This window comes from Diospyros lotus, chromosome 1, assembly GCF_014633365.1.
Source record: "Diospyros lotus cultivar Yz01 chromosome 1, ASM1463336v1, whole genome shotgun sequence".
Taxonomy (NCBI): Eukaryota; Viridiplantae; Streptophyta; class Magnoliopsida; order Ericales; family Ebenaceae; genus Diospyros; species Diospyros lotus.
Genome location: NC_068338.1, coordinates 43,073,296 through 43,095,868, shown reverse-complemented (window position 1 = coordinate 43,095,868; position 22,573 = coordinate 43,073,296). Strand labels below are relative to the sequence as shown.

The 22,573-nt window shown below is 37.0% G+C and overlaps 1 protein-coding gene across 3 annotated transcripts; it reads right to left on the bottom strand.

Annotated features, from left to right (window-relative positions):
• Nucleotides 1-50: 50 nt before the first annotated feature.
• LOC127809679 (E3 ubiquitin-protein ligase JMJ24) lies at nt 51-20,031 on the bottom strand. Of its 3 annotated transcripts, XM_052348680.1 has the most exons (16): nt 19,640-20,031; nt 19,380-19,544; nt 19,048-19,133; nt 9,911-10,509; nt 8,940-9,079; nt 8,768-8,867; nt 8,503-8,635; nt 8,369-8,423; nt 5,706-6,390; nt 5,208-5,540; nt 3,853-4,281; nt 3,680-3,752; nt 2,572-2,657; nt 720-866; nt 494-564; nt 51-307 (listed from the first exon to the last, which is right to left on the bottom strand). In XM_052348680.1, exons 4-16 carry the CDS (start codon nt 10,454-10,456, stop codon nt 208-210), a joined length of 2,898 nt encoding a protein of 965 aa, XP_052204640.1. In that variant the 5' UTR covers nt 10,457-10,509; nt 19,048-19,133; nt 19,380-19,544; nt 19,640-20,031; the 3' UTR covers nt 51-207. The 3 variants fall into 3 exon arrangements, with proteins under 3 accessions (XP_052204640.1, XP_052204633.1, XP_052204649.1); XM_052348673.1 differs by lacking the exon at nt 19,048-19,133 and having other exon boundaries at nt 19,640-20,030; XM_052348689.1 differs by lacking the exon at nt 19,048-19,133 and having other exon boundaries at nt 747-866; nt 19,640-20,030.
• Between the last annotated feature and the right edge of the window lie 2,542 nt (nt 20,032-22,573).

Below are 22,573 nucleotides of genomic sequence, written 5' to 3'. Positions count from 1 at the left end.
ATATCATCCCTGTAAAGCATTCTGTACAAATAACATCCTTGTAAGAATGCTTCTGTACAAATAACATTTTCCTTGAGACCCCACTAAATTGATTTCAATATACAGAAGCACAGAAGAGAAATATGATTTACACGGTTATATCAAAACACGCAGTGACTCGACTTGAAAGATCTATCCCTATTTTAAGTACAAGTTGTTAAAAATAGTTCAAGCACAAGTGATCTGTCTTCGCTTAACCATCTTCTCCAAGTTCTCCGAAACCATTGCAGTCAAATTGGGATCCTCAAACCCAAGCTCGGCGCCAATTCTGTGGCAGAAATGTGAACGAAACCTTTTTATTATTAACGTGTTAAGTAAGGGGCAGACTCTACTGAAAAGCAACAATTCTGCATGCATCAACAGAAACTTGAAGAATCCCCTAACAGGTTTTTTAAGGGTTGCAAACCTAGCTTGCAAGCCTAATAACTACGTGTAAAGAGTCTTATTTGCTTACTTTGGATCCAACACTAATTTCTTCACTTCCTTAATTGCCGAACTTGCAGCATATAGTGATATCTTTCCAACCTACAAGAAAACCGAGTTAGAAACTAAAAAATAAAACTGATCTAGATAAATGGTGCTGTATAGCCAACAATGGAGAAGAGAAAAGAAACTGGGGAGAGAGAGAGAGAGAGAGAGAGAGAGAGGTCGGCAAAAAGGATAAAGAAGCTATGGAGTACTTCTAAGGAAAGTTTCCTTCGCCTGACCTCCAACATTTGAAGCTTTGCATCATGGTCATTTGGAAGACTGCGTATTTCTTCAGCCAACCTTACAGCCTCATCCAAACTTTCAGGAGATAAAAAATCAAGCCCCAACTGAACTGTGGACTGCAAATGTACAAACACAATGAAGATTTTCACAGAAACATCTCCAATAAACTTCCACGAGAATAAGAATGCTACAATAAGGATACATATATTTCTACAGCACTTCAAGTGATTCCTTCCTTTATAATTTGTTTTGTTGATAAAGCTTCAGCACTGCAGCCCCTACAAAAAATAGACCACGATTTTTCCCTCCCAAGGAAGGAACTCTCCACAAGCATCTTTCATTCTAGTAGCATTTACGTTTCCCAAATTTAAATTCATAGAAATACCAGTCTGGTGAAGATTTTATTATATACGGAACTAATAATTTATGACCATAGAGGGCAAGCCTTGTAGCAACGATAAGGTTGCTCCTTTGTGACTGGATGGTCAAGGGTTCAACTTCAAAAAATAGATGTTTTGCAGAAAAGACGAGGATAAGGCTGCATATAAGTACAACCATCCCCCTACCTTCACAAAGCAAGAAGCCTTGTGCACTGAAAATGCCCTCTTATGACTATAAAATGTAGAGGCCTTTCATTAGAATTCATTATAAAGAGGCCAGGAGAGGGCAAGTAGTGACGGGAAAAGTTGCTCTTTTGTGACTTGAAGGTCACAGATTCAAACAGCTCCTCTGCCCAAAAAAAAAGAGCGAGGATAAGGCTGTGTAAAAAACAATCCTTCCCAAAACCTAGCCAAGTGGGGAGCCTCATGCACTAGGAATGTCCTTTTTTTCATAAAAGAGGCAGTGACAGACCCTCTATGAAGGTGGACTAACGAGTGTAAGATGCAAATGGCAGAAACACACAAAATAAAAGTTATACCAAAGAACAACATTGAGCTGAGCATATGCACTACTAACTCTAATGCTCCATGCAAATTTGAGCTTTTCCAATGGATGTAGGCAATGAGCAAACAATGCCAAATGTTGCCCACCAAGTCCTATTTTAAAGCTAAGAAAACACAATAAACCAGTGATGGCTAAATCATAGGACTCGTAAGGCATAATATGCTTTCACAAACCCTTGTCTATGGCAATTAAGTCACATGACCAATAATCTCTGCAAGCACATAGACTCAATGGACAACCTAGCACTAGCACCATAGGTTAAAAAAACCTCAGGTTTTGCTTGTGCTTGAGTTCGTAAATGACTCATAGAAGTGCCGGATTATATCTCAGAATAAGACCAGTGCATTAAAGATTTTTGTCCTATGGAGCTAAACCAACAAATAGAAGGGTGGTTTTAGATCATCTTTTTATAGGGTATCCACGGGTCTAATATGCTGGCCAAAACACATGGTCCCTGGATAACTCACTGGAGGTGTTAAGAAGACCATGTGCCTATGAGAAGCTCCCTTTAGAAAACAAAGGTTTCATATGAATGAAGGTGAACACCACAAGGCAAAAGAACCTGTATTACTTCTGGGTGATGGAGAAGACCTCCAACCAAATAGAATTTCCATGATCTGCCCTCCCAAGTCCTAACATGGACCTTGATGGAGGTCCTTCTAAAAATTGCATATGCCTCAGAAACGGATGCATTAAGACACTCGTTACTGAGAACTCAAGTTATGTGCAGCTCAATCCATTGCTTCTGGCTCCTTTATTGACAAATAAATTGACTTTGCAAATGCCAATGAGAACAACTCAAAAATAGATTCTTGGTAAACAGAACGTATGTTGTCAAGAAATTATAAATCAAACTTATTATCATATCATCATCACCTGAAGATTCCTCACTTGGAAAGGACATCCAGCTGGGATGAATATGGCTTGTCCTAAATGTTGGTCAAATGACCATGGCTCTACCCCTGAAAGAATACAAACTATATTAGAAATTGTGGTATCAAAAAGTACATATCAACTTCAAACAATTCCTAACATGGATCTTGGAGATAGTTGGCCTTCAAGTTAGCATTTAATTAACTCCACATTAACATTTTTCTATTTTCCAATTTTTTAAAAATCTACAATTCCTTTAAAGCTAAAAAGGAAGGTTAATTGGACAACTATAAGACCATCTTTGTTGTGTAGCTCAAATATGTTGGGTAGTTTTGCACCAACATGCATGAGGGTAACTAATATGAGAATGTTATGATAGATACATGGCCACACAAGAAAAGACAAAAGAAACAAGATCATATGCAATAAGATTAAAATGGCGCCCCTAAAGATAAGATGAGGGAGTCACCATTAAGATGATTTGGACATGTAAGAATAAGACCAATAGAAGAACATATGAGGTGAGTGGATGACAAAGGAAGTTTGTAGCAAAAGTGGACAAAGACCAGGTGGGATGAAATGGAGGAAATTTGTAAAAAGAGGAAGACAAAGACCAAAGAAAACTTGGCGATTGGAGAAATGGAATTCGGGTAGCCGACCCCCTAAGGGGGGATTAAGGCTTCTGATTTTTGTTGTTGTAGTTGTTTTAATCCACAATTGAAACAAGGCCAAAATTATTGGAAACTGAATATTTACTTATTGCAAAAGGAAAGTCAAGAAAGACATGCTCTCCGTAAACACTGTACCAGTTGTTGTAACAGGATCAAAATATCAGAGCCCACAGTTTTATGAATCACATACAAGATTCCCATTTGGTTGTTTTGGAATCTTAAAAGCAGGGCCAAGTGACCAAATTCAAGAATTCCAACTTAAAGACCCAAGTACATGCCAATTCTACATCTTAAACAAAAGCATTTGCAAGAAGTTGCAAACCAACACCACTATCTTGGCCCTTCAGGTATGCAATATGGTGGGAAAATGTTAACTAAATAGGTTAGACTACTAAACTTTTACCCCACATGAAATTGTAGTAATTGATAGTTTCACTTACCAAATTCTTCCTTCAGCTTTCTTTTATGAAGCCTGTTCAAGAATATTTCTGCATCATATAAAGCACGTGCAGCCTGGAATCCAAAGAGTAGGACAGCAACATGCACCACAATACAGATCAATACTGTAGAGTGGGACAAAATCTGGAAATTCATAACAACCAATTATACTTACAAACTCATTTATTAGATTTTTCGGCTTCCGAAATTCATCCCAATGAACTCTCAAATATTCAATCAGCTTTGGAACATCCTGTCGACGGAAAACATCCCAGTGTGTTCCTGGATGAGTACTTTTAAAGGTATCTCCAGCAGCACCATCCAAATTGTCATGATTAACAGTTTCCTCTTCAAGATATGTAGCAGTTTCAATGCCTTGATCCTCCATTGCATCAGCCTTACTTCTATCTACTTCCTCATAACCATTCTGCCTATCCTGTATATCATGTGATAACCTAGGTGACCCACCTGTAGTTAAATTAGTTTGCAGACCTCTTGGTGATTCTTTCACCTCGTCTTCCTCAGAGTCTTTTTGTATCTTCTCAATCTCAGTCCTCTGCCAACCTTTCAACTTTAATTCACAAGTATGCACCAAAAGATATACCTGGCAATAGTGCAGGAGATGTTTAGCGAAATCATTCCACCATTTTGCGAAGTAACTTGAAAGCAAGAACCCAGCACCACAAGGGTAAAAGAAACAAATTTTCAAATACAAGTTATTTGATTAAACGTGATATATTAAAATTTAAATAATTTACTAGTTCAGTTGTGATAACAAACAATGACAGTAATCAATAAATCTTGCTGTATGCAAAATGGAAATTTGTTCAGTTAGTACCAAACTCAACTTCTTAAGTTGTTTTGTGTTAGAATGCATAAATTTAAAACTCAACAGGTAAAAATGTATAAATCTCTAATTTGCAGATATATAAATATATATTGTCAAAAAAGACAAGGGCCTGTTCAGTTGTAGTTAACATTTTCTGTTTTCCAACTCTAATTTTCTATTGAATGAATCTCTGATTAGAAATAGAAAAGTCAATTTTCTAATTTTTCAACTTTATGCTATGAATTGGGAAATATTTTTTGATGTTTTCTACATTTTCTGAAAATGACTGCTATGGCTTTTTGAAACACAAAATGTGAGGACATGCCTAGTTGTAAAATTGGAGTTGAAAACTAAAAAATGTTTTCTAAAACTGAACAGGGCTCTTAACCCAAAAATTAAAGTATCTACAACTGTGTATTCTCTTGTTTTTTCCCCTCAATTTGGCATTGGTATCTCCCCCACCCACTTCGAGGTGGAGGGTGGAGGTTGAGAGAATATCACTGCAATAATAAGTTATGCTTTTACTCCTTAAACTCGCTTTTAAACTTTCAAGGACAGAAACCACAAGGAGGAAAGTATAGATGACGGAAGAAATTACAGAGCTACAGCTCAAATATCATATCAGACACAATGCTTGAAGGGGAAGAAATTTCTCCAAGGATGACAGGGGTAGGTAATCCAGAAGAAAAAAAATAACTCACCATATCACGCATGCTGAAATGGAGATTGTTCACTGAATCACCTATACCACCAAGTTCTTCATCCATCCCATAAGAAATAAAAATCTTAGGGCCTACATCATTTTGGAGGGAATAATGAGGTAGTTTTGCAGCAACATTTAATAGACCCCATTTGGAATGAATGTACTCGAGCAAGGGCAGTTTGCTAATAAACTCAGGTCTCTGGAACAACAAAAACTCTTCAGAAGCACTAGGAGATGGCCAATCCTTCAACTTTAACATTTGTGGCCAGCCATCTTCATGAATTCGACCCTCTGAGTATCCTTTGATGAATTGGCCAAGCTCAATATCAACCTGACATTACATCAAACCACAATGGCTAAGATTCAGTGTACCTATCCTTGCACTATAACGAGTTAGCAAATAAAATAAATGTAAACAGACACAATAAATGGGATCCATAATTCAGAGCTCGATTATAAAGGTCACAGTTGAGAGTTCGAATCTCAATAAGCCTACCTCAGACCAGTCTAAGCAATCTATAGCTTTCACAGTTCTGCAATCATCCTTCATTTTCTCTTCTGTTGTCTCTCGAATGCCTCTCCATATAACCAAGGGATCCCAGCTTGATCTTGATGAGCCATCAAAAACCTCCTTAACAATAACAGGTTCACCATGGACCCAATGCTTTCTAAAAGCTCCAACACCTTCAGTTTTCAAATCTTCAGAAGTTGGACAGAATAAAAAATTATCATTATTGCTCTCTCTATGTGCATATTGGCAGAGCCTAGAATTGGATTCAGCTTCTTGTGGATTGCCCACATCATAAATCTTACACCCACTAACCATTTCCTCAGTATTTTTTACCAACTTTGCAACCCAGTTCATCTTAAATATTCGTTTTAAGGTCATTGACAAGCAACCACAGCCACCATATTGTTTTGGTGGGCAAGGAATACTGCCATTGCCGTTGGCTTGCCAATTAGGGAACCTATCTGATAACTTCAACCCAAGTTTGGATGGTTTAACTTGCTCTGATTCAGTTATTCTGCAATCAGTTATCCCACTAATTTGGCTTTCGACCTCCCCTTTAACACCAATCATAGATTCTTCCCTAAGATCATGGCAGCAGCTAAGGCACAGATCATAAGAGCAATTTGCACAATGCCGATGATAATCAATAATGGGCATCCTACAGCAATCACTGCAAGATACCAGATCAGATTAAACCATGTGCATAAGCACACACTATACTTCAAACGTCCTAGCAAATTTGCCCACCAAGATCACATGGAAAAATTGATCAAATTTTGATCAAGCATAAATTGAAAAAAGTCCCCAATGCATGAGGCTCTTGCTTTGGGGGATCAGTCATTATTGTATGCATATAATTTAACAAAAAAAAAGAGTAAGAGAAAAAAAGAAAAGAAGAGAAAACATGTGAAATCAAATCCTACTAACAAACAAGCATTTACAGGTAAATCCCATGCTATGTTGAGATTAAATTGAATGAAGGACAATTAAATACAATGACAGTTGGGGGTGAGTGTTTTCAGAAGAGGCTTGCAGAATGATTAAATAAAAAATATTAATAAAAGGTGATAGCCAAAATCTGATTTTATGTCCCCTGTTGCTTTCCAACTTCTATGGCTAATTTATTGGCAAAGATACATATGAGCCATTAGGGCATGTCTGAATGGAAATTCATGAAATCAATTTGAATATATTTCAACTTAAAGAGAGTGGATGGGATCCAGACTTCAGATTCTTTAACCAGGCTTTATTGAGGAAGTGATTATGGAGAGATGAATTTGGAAGATAGCAAAATAACATTATGTGGCACAGTGAGTATTCGTTTCCATGGAAGAGCATTCAGAATTCTGTGGTGTAACTCAAGGTAGCATTTTTCACTTGGACAGCTGTACTTTCCCGCACACTCAAGGATCAAAATTTTGTTTTGTTGAATTTTATTAGCTTTGAAATAGAAACATTCTAAGAATCATGTTTCCTTAACTTGAAAACAGAGATATTTTTTTTCCATGTTTCAAAAAGCACAAGGAAAATGATTTTATTTTTCAAAAAATAAAGTTTCTAGAAATATCTGGAATAAAGAAAAATCTACAGATGCACAGAACTTCTGAACGTGCATATTAACCCAATAATAGCAATTGAATATATTTCGTCACTAGACATCTGTTTACATTAAATGTACAAGGTATAATTGAGAAGTAAATTCAAAACAAACTAAGGATCATTAAGTTAAATGTTAGTCAAATTAAAGCTACCAGATGCATAAATCATTCAAATTGCTTGTAAGCTTCAAACTCTTGAGGTTTACAATAATATGAAAAATATTACAGTAACACATTAACAGTAGAAAAAGTTCAAGGGGTGTTATGATGTAGACCATCCTTCCAGTGAACAAAGTCAATCTTTCATTTGTTATATTTTTTAACGACAGAACATGGATATTCCAAATACTATTGAAATAACTACTGTTGAGGAATGAATTGCATTGTTCTGAGTTCTGGTGGGTTTATTTCTTGGAGGAAATTTTGGAATTCTGGCTCCTGCCAATATCTCATGTCAGTTTAGTAGGAAATTGAAATGTTCCACCATTTGTATAGACAAGAAAGAGAGTGTTTATTCCTTGTCCACGCGATTAATTACAAAATGTTTGGTTTCTTCATACTTAATGTTGAATGTGTAGGAAGGCAGAAGACCAACTGGATCATTTGAGTTTGCATTGAGAGGGTGTTGGAGATATGTGAAGCATATGTTATTTTGCTTTTGCAATGCACTATATGACACCAGTAACGGTTTGAATTTACAACAACTGGACCTGTATGAAACGGATTGCAAGTCATGAAGACACTCGAAGGGAGAAACACTTTTTAAATAAATAACACAAAAGTTCAGTTTGCTCTTTCCAGTTTTGTGTCCAAGTGGAAGATTGTGATGGCTCTTTTGCTTTGGTATATTCCTAATGCAAACTTAATTTTGGTGAGAGGGTATTTATTTAAAAAAAGAAAAGAAATGGTGAGCAAGTTTAGGACTGTTTTTGTTGCTTTACATTGTACAGTGTATATTTCTAGTGTATAAGGGCGCACACATGCTCCAGGGACTTAGAGCATATTCTCATGTTATTAAAACAAATGTATGTAGCAAATAAATAAGAGTACCAGCACATCTGCTCATCAGCATTCAATTTTGTCCTGGGAAGATCTATTTCGTTTCCTGGAGAGAACATATAGAAGGTTACTTCATAACGTATGTAAAATGTTGATATGCCACCAGAAAATGCAAGACTCCTCACCTCGAAGCTTTCTTTCCAGCTCCACCTCAGAGCATTGTTCATGATGGATATCTTTAACAACAGGAAGGACGGAAGACAGGAGACAATGAAGATACTGCAACTTATCCTGGATTGGTATCTCCCGTATACGGATCTATTGCATGGAAGAATATTGTAGTGATTTTTCATCCAATTTCAACAATTTATCAAACAAATTAAACTATATCTTTAAAAAGAAAGTCAATGATGCATTCAACAAAAGCCCCTCCACATGATAAATGAATACCTTTATCAAATTATCTCCTCGTAAGCAAACCTTACAACTACAAGTACCACGACATGCAGGACAAGCCCTCTGGATCTCTTCAAATGGGATACCAGAGTACCTAATGAATGAAACACATATTGTCACTACACGGAGGTTCAGAGATTTCTTTCGACTGAATTGTCAATCTCACCAAGTAGAGATGCAGCTAGCACAGTATCCTCTCTTGTCACATCTGAGGCACCAAAAAACCCTCTCTCCATTCTGCCTACACTGATGGCAAGTTTGTTCACCAGTATCCTCAGAGGAATCTGCACTTCCATCAGAATTTTCCTGAAAAGGAAGGTTCATTTTATAACACAAAAAACATAAAGCACAGAGGGACAACACCTGTCTCTATCATTGAATTAATATTGTAAGCATTAGCAGGCTCAACTAAAGGTCCCTAACACCATGTCAATGTACTCTGATGATCAGGGCAATCAAATATCAAGATTTAATATTTCAAAACATACAGATTTCATTATCTTTTGATTAGAAGGATTCAAACAACAGAATGTAACCAATTAGAGCATCGCAGACATCACTATCTGTTTATTGGTTCCCCTAACCTGTCTATAAACCCCAGCCTTCCCCAAATCCCTATTGGATCTTATGGTCACAACTCTACTGAAAGTCTGAAAGTACAGCAGAAATATAGATCCCTCTGTATTGCAAAGGAATTAATAAAACTACTAACATAGACTACCAAATGTAAATAGTTAGTCAAATTAATTTCTTTAATAGCCAATACTTGCAAGCACCTCCGTCAAATGCCAAAAACAAAACAACAGAAGCCAATATTGATATGGAAACTTGTGAGAAAAAATTAAATGAAGTGGAGCTTAAGAATTCTAATTCTTTCATCCAACAATTCCAACTAACTGTTGTCTGATTTCAAGTTCCAAAATTTGAGGGAAAATGAAGTTCCTAAATTTTTTTCTAATTCAAGAATTACTTAAAAATCAGGCTGTAAAGGAGTGGATTGTCAATTGCCTCCCAGATAGTTTTATGTTCCTCTTTACTTCTCGATTCAATCTCCTCCGGTCGCAATTGTGGTAATATTCATAGTAAGAAAAACAAAAACAAAAAAAAGTACTGTAGAAACAGTACAGCTCAACTCACTGTCATAGCACTATCATCAAAGACTTTTTGCGATCTGTTTTTGGGTAGCTCCATAGTAGAAGGTGGCGACGTCTTATATGACCTGCGATTCTCCTCATACATCAAACTATCTCTTTCCCTTTGCACATCATCATTTGTCTTAAGAGGGTTGCGCGCTGACAAACTTCTTACTGAAGTTGTTTCAGGTGAATAACGAACCTGGTTCTTTGCAACTTTTTCCTTATGCTTTTTCCCAGAGACAGAACCAGAGTAGTCTCCACCTTTTACATTAATAAGTGGCATGTCCATATCATCACTTTTACTCTCCAGGTAGATATCACTTTCACCCAAAGTTTTTCTCTTCGCTTTCTTTAGACTGGCTCTCAAGGCAGAATTTGCAGCCCTCTTCTTCGCTTGGATATAGTGCTTTTCACATACTGTTTTATCAGGCATAGACATAGCAGTGCATCTCCACTGTTTCCCATCTGACCTCTTACAACGCAAATCATCAGGAATCCCAACATTATCATCACCAGCCACAGATGTTGATCTTGGATTATCCGCCATAATTATGTAATCAAGGGCTTCTCAAACATGCAAAACTACATAATACAATCAATCTGCAAGTAGGCAACCCCAAAACCATTCAAGAAAAGCCATTAAATCAAATCAATATATATGTTATAGAAACATAAAAGGGAGCCAATTGCTTAAGACATAGAACTAACTGCAAGAAATTCTCTATGAAACACATGGAATACCAGCCTAAGCACAAAGAGTTTGTATAACTAGGCCAAAGATAAAAATGTTGGGTCCACAAGCTTAATCTAACCATTTGACAATTCAATGAAGTAAAACTGACATGATGAACAGGTTACAGGAGAAAACCAAAGTTGGGCAGATCAAACGAACTCTTAATGTAGATTCAAACTTAAGAAAACCCAAGTTGAGCATATTAAAAAAAAAAAAAAAAACTGAAATATGGAATGTAAGTTCAGTAAAAATAGATGTGTGGATGATGTCTAAAAGATCAAGTTATTCTTAAAAAAATATAAGTTTAAATATTTCAGATGAATTATCAAAAAGAATGGAGAAAATTGGGGATATTACTCATGGAATAAGATAGAATGATTAAAATGGAAGTGTGTGTCTAGTATTTTATATGATCATAAAATTCATTTAAAGTCAAAAAATAAGTTTTATAAATAGCTATAAAACCATCTTTGTCATAAGACACGGCATATTGAAAAATTAAGTACCAATATATGCAAAATATAAGCTAACTACAATGAGGATGTTACAGTAGATGTGTGACGATATAAAACATAATTAAAAATGAGATTACCCGCAACAAGTTGGCATAGTGCCTAACTGCCTACTGAATATAAGGTGCACGAGGCACAATTAAGATGTTTAAACATGAGAGAAGAAGACCAATGATGCATTTGTAAGGCGAGTGCATAGAATGAAAGAAGTCTGCAGTTAAAAAAGTGCAAAAAGATCCCCAAAATAATTGATGAAAAACTATTATACATAACATAAGATATAATAGGATTATAAAAGATATTATCATAAATAAACATGGAAAAAAACTAGAATTCATGTAATTGATCACACAAAATAGGATTAAGGCTCATAATGATGATGATGATGATATCATAATTTTTCTAACTATTTTTCTTTAAAATTTGAGATTTCCTGTGCTACACAAATGACCAACATCAAGTAATTCTTTTGGTTTACATATCTCTTTTAAGACAATTATATATATTGTTACAATATTGGAGGCTATCAATTGACCGACAATCAATAATATATATACACTCTTACTAATGATTACTGTGATTTTTTGCAGCTATGACCTGTTTAATTTCTTTAATATTTGGTAAAATCGCTCTAAGTAATTTCTAATAATCCTAGAATGCCCCTGTTGAAGAGAATTCCAGGCATCACGGAGTAGGTTAATACAACTTACATACAATGCAGTCCTCCACTAATTGAAACTCAAATAGCACCCTATATTTTGTACATAACTATCAGTGAGTTTTTTAAACATGGATTCTAGCTGCTCACAAATGCAAGAAAAAAATATTGTGAAATTTACTTGACAAAATAAACTAATTTCTGATAAAGCTCGTGATTCAACAACAGCAACAGTCGGAACAAGAAGATAAAAACAATTACAAACAAGAAAAGCCATTGGAACCATTAGTTTCTTTGGGGGGGGGGGGGGGGGGGGGGGAAGAGGAGTTGAAGAGAGAAACAGCCGTTGCATGTCACATCCCTAGGGCTAGCTAGGATGGTGATAGGAATTAGGAGAGAAATTAGAATTGAAGGAGGGCGAAAATCAATAGAGAGAGGGAGAGATATTGAGAGAAAGGAGGAAGAAACAAGAGGGAGATTGGGGAGAAATCTTAGAGAGAGAAATGAGAGTTTCATTCATTCAAATTAAGCATGTCTTTCTCTACATATTAGGGCTAAATGAAATCTGGAAAATAGCGCCCTTATGCTCCTACAACTCACAAAATACCTCCTACTAACTACTACAACCTTATCACAATAATACCCTTCTAACTACACTTGAGTTGTGATATTTCCCTCCCCTTGAAAGGTTTATTGTCCCCAAGAAACTTATTACAACCAAGCCATTGTTTCTTCATCCAATGCCCATCTTCACCCATTAGTTTCTTCTTCGCTTTTCCTTCTTCTTATCTTGTTTTTCCCTTTTCTTTTGCTTTCTCTTTTCTTTCTCCTCAGCAGCAACAACATCATGTCTTGTTGCCACACCAATGGAAACCTGAATAAGCAAAACAAGAAGGGTCTTGGTCCCTTCAACAAAGAATCCCTTTCCTTTCTTCCTTTCATCTTGTTTCGCTTGATCCTTCTGCGTCCTCCATTGCTCCAGATCAGAAACATACTGCTGGAAGGTTTTAGTGTAATTAATTTCAGGCAAGCATCCTCCCTTAACCTCTAACCAATCTTGAACTGCCCTCCATTGGTTATCCACTTCGATTAAGGCACAAGTTTCCTCCCAATTGACTGATTTCTCAGTTGGAGTTAGCTAATCCATAGTAGGAAATTCAACAACTCCTTCCATTCCTATTCTTTCAAGAGAAATAGATTTAAGATCTCCACAATCTAAGGCTATTGTGGTCGTTTCCATTCCAAAATCTTTGGCTCTCGGATTGCTAGCGAACATCTCAGCTTCATCCTCAACAGTTACCTCCTCCAACAGTGTCATATTGAGGGTTTTAGCATATGGATTCTCAGTACCAGTAGGGGTGCTTGAGATGCTGCTAACCGTTGGACTGCCATCCCCCAATTCTTCAATCCCTTCTTCCATGTACTCCTCATCCCTCTCCAAAGCCAAGATCAAGGGGGCAGTATGTTTAGACCTTTCACTATCTTCAGTAGGGGCCTCCTCAAGTGGAAATACTTTTACTTGCTGGTAACTGGAGTACACCAAGGATTTACTTTCAGCAAGGCTGTTCTCCTTCGGTTGCTCCACTTTAAGGAATTCCTCCTTGTTAAAACTTTCTCATTAATCATCGAAGTATTTTGCAGAGAAGTTGTAACGATACTTCTTAATCAGTATTATTGCAAACTCCTACAGCTTCTCGCGAAACATTTGACCGAATTCCGTGCACTTTTCATGTATCCCACTAGTTGTTTCCTTGCACCTTAGATTGAACTGATTATCCATTTTCTTTTCCCATGTCCCATGATTCCGACCAAACTCCTCATGGTTTCTGTTATATTCAACTGAGATTATAGCTTTCTGCTTCATGAATGCACTGTCTCCCCTAGCTTCACGAGTAGGACACCCCACTGAAAAGGCAACCTTCTTTGGCTGCCCTTGAGGCTCCAATTGCCTCATGCGTGTGCACTGCTTTCCATGGCTGATTTTTCACAAACCGTATACTTCAAAGTCCAAGTAGCAGGAGTTCTATACATGATGAATCCCACACTTCCCTTTTTGTATCTATCTCACAACAGTCACCTTTGAAATTGATCCAAGAGGTAAGAGGTGGCAAATTCCAGGCGTTGTTCCGCTTCAAAGTCCAACCTATTTTAGGAACGGAAGAAGTAGCACAGTTACAACAACTTGATTGGCCTCCTAGAGCTTCTGACTAAGCCGAAAATCACAATCGGCATCACAGCAGTTGGACAATCAACTGCCTCAAGGCCAATAAGCCAAGAATTCCTCCGTCGGAATCAAGGAGCTTGTATTCGCTTGCAAGTTCTAATCAACTAGAACTGCTCTAGGCGTCTTCGAAAGCACCATCGAAACCAATTGGCCCAATCGCCTTCAACTTTCCAAGCCCAAAGTATTAGCCGACACTAACCTCCTAGCACGTCGGAATCAAATTTCAAAATCCAACAGGAAACTGATCGCGAGAACATGGCAGAGAGTTGTCGCAGTTAGGGAGTTCGCCTAGCTTGTCGGAAATCGCGGCCAAGGACCTTACTCTGGTCAGTTCTCCTGAAGATCAAACAACCAGAGCCGAGGGTTACCAATTCAACTCTATGAATGCCCCCTGAAAGCTCGATTAATTCTGTTGCCGCTAGGGATAGCCTAACATTTGACCAATTTCTGTAGCCTGGGGGACAGAAATCAACGAGCAAAACACCCAAAGGAATCTGCCTCTCACAAGGGATTCCACCTACAAATTCAAGCCGAGATCCGCTTGCCCCTTTCTCGATTTCAATTCTGATATAGTTACCAACACTCTTAACCGAGAGTCAATCCTCTTGCTTCGCCTTCCAAAGTTTGATCCGAGAGTCACTCGGTCATTTTGAATTCTGCTCTAGAGGTTACAGTCGAAGATCGATAGAAATCTTTAATTTGCCGGAATCCACGAATCACTGCTCAATCCTCGTTCCCACTCCGCCTCAAATCTGAAACGCAGACAACTCACTACTCGATCGCTTAATTGTAGATCGCTTCCAAACAAATAGTTTCCGATGCTCAATACTGATTGTCGCCTAAATTCGCCTGCTGCTACCGACCATAATTGTCTTCAAATTCCGAGAGTCAAATATAGCAGTTGTCCATCACCTCCATGCATCTGAATCTAATCCCGAGAGTCAGTGGCCAAAAATTAATCCTCAGCTGAGAGACCCACCCAAACTTGCTGGAATGCTTGAACTCGCCAAGTCCGTCGAATCACTGGACCCTGGGCTTTAATTGACAATCGCAACTCTCCTAATTCGGTGTGATCTAGAAGGGATTGCTGAAGAACCGTATAAAGAAAGAAGAGATCGGAAAAAATAATAAGAAATCAAATTTTGATATAACTTTTGATTTCACCAACCTTCAAATGAATCGGAACCACAACCAAAGATTGATGCTCTAATACCATTTGTCACATTCCTAGGGTTAGCTAGGATGGTGATAGGAATTAGGAGAGAAATCAGAATTGAAAGAGAGGGAAAATCAGTAGAAAGAGAGAGAGATATTGAGAGAAAGGGGGAAGAAACAAGAGGGAGATTGGGGAGAAATCTTAGAGAGATAAATGAGAGTTTCATTCATTCAAATTAAGCATGCCTTTCTCTACATATTAGGGCCTATTTATAGGCTATTCAACAGTAAATGAAATCTGAAAATAGCGTCCATGTGCTCCTACAACTCACAAAATACCTCCTACTACAACATTATTACAATAATACCCTTCTAACTACCCTTGAGTTGTGACATTGCACTAAAACTCTGGAGTGATTGTCGAAGAAGAGAGAAAACTCAAAATAGAATTCTATTCTTGAAAGGCCCGTAGGGTTCATTCAGGGGGTCTTATTCTTAATAAACAATAATAAAATTGCAATGCAAGGCACAACATATAATAGTGGAAGTTTGTGTATATAATTTGCGTTATTCTAGTACTATTTAAAGGTCAAGGTCATAACTTGGTAATGAAGCCATATCAAAGTTTGAATCTAAAACATATCCTCAAAATTATATAAATTATTGTCCTCTATATTAACTAACAGGCAAAGCATATACAATCATTTCTAATTAGTCTCCAAATAAGTGCACCTCTTGCCTGAAACTTTGGTTCTCACCTATAAGCATGTATGTTCTCTTTAAGCAATTAAAACTTCTGGGTGATATCACAAACATGACATGTGCCTGCAACCTTGTATATTTATATACATAATTAGGTTCACTTGTTAATTCTCTAATTTTTCGCCCTCTTAGCTTTGTGTACCCTCGACAACATCTTACACTACAGCTACCTGCAACATTCCAATTTAGCCTTGGTTATGTAATAGACGCATCGGTTACACAACACACTGTAAATCTTGGCTTCAACTCCAGTGACCAGTGTTCATACAAGTTAATATATATACAAACATGATACATTCATATAACAGAAATCAATACATACTGATAATATATAATAAATACATACAGAGAGAGAATCTGGATGGTCGCTGTCGGTTGCTGGTCGCCGGTCGCTGATCGAAGAGCCAACTCAACCAAGAGTTGCAGTCGCTGATCTTCACTGTTGAAGCTGGATAGAACAACGAAACGAAGGACGAAAATCGGTACATGAATTGCAGTTGCAGTCGCCGAACGAAACGACGAACGAGGATGAGATCGAGATTCGAAAAGAATTAAGGAAGACGGCGGCGGCGGGACTTTCGTTTTAGGGTTTTGCCAAATAAAGAAAGAAGAAGAGATTAACTTGAGGCTTAAAAAAATTGAGTTAGAGACGGAATGTTTCCCGTCTCCAACTCCTCCTTTTCTTTTTCTTTCTCTTTCAATCTTCTTAAACAACCCGAATATTTTTTAAATTATAAAAATTATCTAAAAAAAAAAAAATTGATATTTGTAGGTGTCCCAGTACAATAAACGTTTCAAAAACACTACAACAACACCCCAAACAATTTTCATGCATTGTAGCATATAACTCATCAATAAACCAAGTTAAATACAAAACCAAGTTAACTCGTCATGATCAGAACTTGCAAGCGAATACAACCTCCTTGATTCCGACGGAGGAATTCTTGGCTAATTGGCCTTGAGGCAGTTGATTATCCAACTGATGTGATGCCGATTGTGATTTTCGGCTGAGTCAGAAGCTCTAGGAGACTCTAGGAGGCCAATCAAGTTGTTGTAACTATGCAACTTCTTCCATTCCTAAAATAGGCTGACTTTGAAGCGGAACAACGCAAGGTATGGTGCAAGAAATCCTAGAACCAATGGGAAGCCGGCATCACAGAGATAATATTTACCTATTAAAGAATTGTTTGTTACATAATCATTATTAAATAATTGGTAACCTTGTGAAAAAAAATGATATCAAACTAGTGGTACAACTTACCCAAAGGAACTGTCAACTTATGTCCTTGCCGTAATATTGCACTCCTTAACAATCGACCGTCATGTGCCGATCCCTCCCAACCAGCAAGCACATATGTAAATTTCATATCAAATGTGCAAGCTACTAAAACATTTTGAGAAATCCCTTACTTTCTATTGCGATACCTAGCTTGTTCTTCTAAGGGGACATTCGTAGCAATATGTGTACCATCTATTGCCCTTACAGCATCCTTTAACCAAAAAAAAAATACTTTTAATAAGAAAATTACTTTAGAATATTGAACCTTTACAAAACATATAATGAAATAATTTCGACTCCTAACTTGAAAATATGTGAACCAAGGCTTGACATTTTCTTTCTCGTATGGTGAGTTGTGAACAGTCGCGTTACTGATAACATCTCTATACAGTCTGAGACAAGCGTGTAAGACCCTATGGAAGTAATAACTCACTGTTTGTCCAGATCTAAAGAAAGTAAAACTTCTAGTTCGATTACGTTCGTCATGCCTGACCGTGTTTAGGAAAATAGCCACTTGTTCCTCAACAAGGACAGATCTACTATTAACCAATCCATATGTTCATAACCGAGCACAAAATCTATTAAAAGACTCTATTTTCATCCTAAGTAGGTTATGACAAATTCTATCACTCATTCCAAACATTCGTGTGAGGAGCCCTTGGGAGATGTCGGTTGCGACGCCTAATATCATTATATATCACAATCGCTTGCATGAACATCGTCCAAAATAAACCCAAACATTGTTGTTGCCATCAACGTTGATTCCTTGTTGAATGCATGTTACTCACTACCACGTATAAAATAAAAATTCAATAAAATCAACATATAAAAAAAGACGACAAATTAAACTACAATAGTTTGTAAAATTCAGAAAGATATCAAGAGTGGGAAATGTTACTAAAAAAGACTGATTGATGACGTTGCTAGAAATAGAAGGACGATCAACATGCGAGAAAAAAAAGAGAAAAAAGTTTTGAAGCATCCAGTCCAAAAATTCCCAACAGGATAAGAGTACTTATTTGAATTGCCTGCACACTCGTTGCTTCAATTCAATGAATATGGGCTCCCGCAAAACTGAATAATATTTTAATTATGTTTGAAAATACATATATAGATAGATAGATAGATAGATAGACTCGGGAGTGGAAATCAACGGAGTTAAGTCATTAGGAAATCAACATAGTCAAGTCATCTGGAGCAAAAGGGACGTAGTTTTTTTAGAACAAAAAGTGAACTACTATAAATTTAATTATAACCAATTAAACAAATAAACAGAAGAGTTTTTTAGAGAAGCAGCCAGTATTTTCAACATTAATCAAAATATTCCAGTCAAGTCATGTTTTATCCATCTCAAAGTGCACAGACACAGAGTAAATGAATAACACATAGATGAATAAATTACAGCTCAGTTTGGTGACTATGTAGCACAAAGTTAACAGCGTCGTTAAAGAAATGTACTTTGGAAAGTTAAGTTTTATCTGTCCCAATGTGCACATTACACAGAATAACAGATAAAAACGAACAAATTACAGCTCAGTTTGATGACCACGTAGAATGAAGTTACACAGTCAACAAAGAATTGTACTATAAGAAGTTATGTTTTATCTATCTCAATGAGCATAGACAGACACAGGATAACAGATAAATGAACAAATTACAGCTCAGTTTGGTGGCTAAGTATATGAAGTTAACACAGTAAGTAATTCAAGAATTGTACTTTAAGAAGAGAGACACGCACATAACACAAGCAAATAAATCAATATACCAAATTATATTGGTGTACAACACTAGTGCATGTCTATGAATAATGGGCACCTTGCACTATTCGTTTCTGCAGTCAGTGACTTGTCCATTTTTTCAGAAACTCCGTGTATCAGCTATCTGAAACACAGTTTCTCAACCTACAATGGCATATGCCTCATTTAACAATATTTTCATTTGATTCTACACAAGTGGACCCAGAAGTATATATCGCAATATGCAGAAGTGACAAAAACCAAAGCTACTTTGGTTTCTTTTTTCCTTTATTCCACACAAATATGGACATATATCAGAATATTAAATTTATAATGTTGAGAAGTTTTCTGTATCATAAATTTTTAGAACAAAAATTGCCCAAGATGGGGAAGATGGCGACGAAAGCTTACCGTGGACGAAGATGGGGACGAGGATGAACGGCGGTCTGCAAGTCGGAATCGGAGGTCGACTTCGGCGGAGATGGCGAACACGAATATCGCTCGCTGAAACAGAGAACAAGATCGCTTCCAGTGGACGAAGACTCCAGATCGATGGTCGAAGACCAAGATCGCTCACTGAAACAGAGAGAAAAACCAAGGTCGGTGGACGAATACCAAGATCGCTCGCCGGATCTACAGAAATAAGAACAGAACGAGGACGGAAACCTTACCGTGGAAGAAGATGAAGATGCGCTGGTGGTGTGAAACTCGAAATCGAAGATGGTCTTCTGCGGGGATGGCGATGAAAACGAAGTCAGAGCTGGTCTTTTGTGGAGATGGCGACGAAGCCCAAGTCGAAGATGGATGGCAGTGGATGGCGAGTCACAGGAAGTAGGAGATGGTCTTCTTCGGCGGTGGATGGCGACGAAGCCCAAGTAGGGGCTCGACTTCGGCGGTGGATGGCGACGAAGAGGAAGGGGACGAAGGCGGCTCGAATGGGAGAGGAAACCCTAGAGAAATCGAAGTGGACTGTGCTGCGCGCGCGGTGAGGAATCCCCCGCCCTCCCCGCCGGAAAACTATTTTCAGCAAAAGCGAGAAAAGACCAAAGTATTTGTCCAAAATGCGAAAGATAAATTTATAAATATAGGTAAATATTGTAACGTAAATTTCTCAATAACGAAATATAAAAGAGAAATAGCGACTTGTGACCTTACTAGATAAATTGTTATTTTTGTCCAAAACTATAATGATTTGACGAGTAAAGTTCGCAAGAGAAACGCTTTAAAATTAGGGATGACAAATACAACCAAAATTGTGGAGAATCGAACTGAAATTGAATCGATCAACGCGATTAAAAACTGTTTGACTGGGTAATTGTTTGGTTTAAGAAAAAATCAAACACTGTTTCAATGGGTATGGTTTGGCTATGGTTTTCACTAAAACCAAACCAAAACTCGAACCGAAACTAAACTGAATAGGTGGGTAAACGAACCGAATTGAATATATATATAATATATTATATATATAATATGTATATATAATATATATTATATACAACCCCGCCCACCTGAGCTCAATCCACTTGAGGCTAGCCCACCCCAACCCAATTGCCTTTGCTTGCAAACCCTCCTCCCCTTCTCTTCTCCTTCCTCTCTCAACCTTACTTTCACTCTCTCTCGCCCTCACTACCTCTCGCTCGTCCGCCCGCCCTTGCCCTTGCTCTCTGTATGTCTCTTGCTCTCGCTCGCCCTCGTTGGATCTCTCTTGCTCTTGCTAGGGCTCGACTCCTAATCTCGCTTGCCCTCAATCTTTCTCACATTTTCTGCCTCATTTCTCTTGCTCCTCCGCGCGAGCTCGCCAATCACCCTCGCTCTCTTGCTCTCACTCGCCCTCGCTAGATCTCTCTTGCTTTCGCTAGGGCTCGGCCCCTCTTGCTCTCGCTCACCCTCGATCTCTCTCACCCTCGTTGCCTCTCGCTCGCTGTCTCTCGCTCTCTGCCTCATCTCTCTTCATATTAATTTATTTTTTATATTTATAATTTTGTTAGATGGAGTTGGCTCATTCATTTCAGATGGATATGCATCAATTTACGAAGAATATATTAATGTTGTTGATGAAGGTATTAACTTTCGTAGCTAAATATTTTTAGCTTAAATTACAATTTAATTATGCACATATTAATTTATTGATTTCAATAATTGTAGGTTTGGAAATGTGATTTTATATCCAATAAGTTTTGTAACTTTATGCAAGAATAAGGTAATTTTAGTATAATTTATCTTTGTTTGTTATGAAATTATCAACAAAAATTATGAATGCTATTTGTCTTTGTTTGTTGATATGGATTAAACTAAAAAAATCATGGTTAAACCGAAACCGAATGGTTTGGTTATGGTTTTAAATTTTTAAAACTAAATAGGTAATGGTTTGGTTTTGGTTTTAGTAATTTAAGTTTGGTTTGGTTATGATTTTAGCAAAAATCGAAACCAAACCAAACCATTGCTAACCCTATTTAAAATTTCATATTTGCCCCTTATTTTCGTATGGTGAGATCAGCAAGTTCCATTTTAAGAACGCAATATTGTGCATATATTTGGCCATCAAAATTACTAAGTAAGATATTATGGTTTTTGACTATCTTACCAATTAAAAAAAATCACAACTTGCCATCAATGTAAAATTATTTACAGAAATATCATCTTCCCCTACCTCAACACCACACTAGCATGGAATGTTGCCTTATACATAACTACTTGTAGCAAATGTGACTTTAATATAAAACCAATGTTTTCATATACAATTATATACTTGATGTTGTAAACTTTTAATCTTTAGTGAAAAACTATCACCCAAATTAAAGTGTAATCATGTCAAATCATCAAGAATAAATAAACAATAAACGGAAACGTACATGAATCCATAACGATTATATCTCTTTTGATCCGTGCGGTGAGTCTTCAAGATTAATACGAATTTATAAGAGAATCCTTTAAGCTTCTCTCTGCAACTTATTTCTGATGATGGGATACAAAAATAAAACTAATTCGTTCGTATGACTTGGGGATCATAACTACTATATTTATAGAGATAACAACCTGTTACCCTATTGATAATCATGTTTTAGCCTATCAATAAAACATAATTATCCTTTAAATATCTACACATTAAAGGCCTACACCCTATTAGATACATTAAAGCTCAAAATTTATCATGTCACTTTTAATTGGGCTTAGATTATTTGACAAGCATAATTATTTACATATGAGCTCAATATTGACAGAAGGGTACGAACAAAACCATAATTAGACTTCCGCCCGCCCTTTCTATATACGATATACGTTAAAGCCCCAAAAAGGAACCTTTCTTTCTAAATTATAATTGGCCCCCGCCAATCATTAGCCCAATCCTCCACAGGACCCACCTCACAACAGTTCTTATAAACACGAAAAATCATAAAATTAGAAAAAAAAAAAATCAACATTTTCGTAATTTAAAATTATTATTTATTTTGATAAATAAAATCTAAAATCGGAATGGTTCCACCGTTAGTTAAATTCACACAATTTGATAAATTATAAATTAAAATTTGAATATATATAAATAAAATTTGAATATATATTCATCTTGTAATGATATTCATACTTTATTTATGTTTAAAAAAATT

What these genes read in the sequence shown, in the direction of transcription:
- LOC127809679 (XM_052348680.1), bottom strand. Translation starts at nt 10,456, where the DNA reads ATGGCGGATAATCCAAGATCAACATCTGTGGCTGGTGATGATAATGTT. An exon ending in GCTAGCTGCATCTCTACTTG is followed by an intron (nt 8,868 to 8,939) that starts GTGAGATTGACA and finishes TTCATTCATTAG; the next exon opens with GTACTCTGGTATCCCATTTG. An exon ending in AAAATCTAATAAATGAGTTT is followed by an intron (nt 3,753 to 3,852) that starts GTAAGTATAATT and finishes TTTGGATTCCAG; the next exon opens with GCTGCACGTGCTTTATATGA.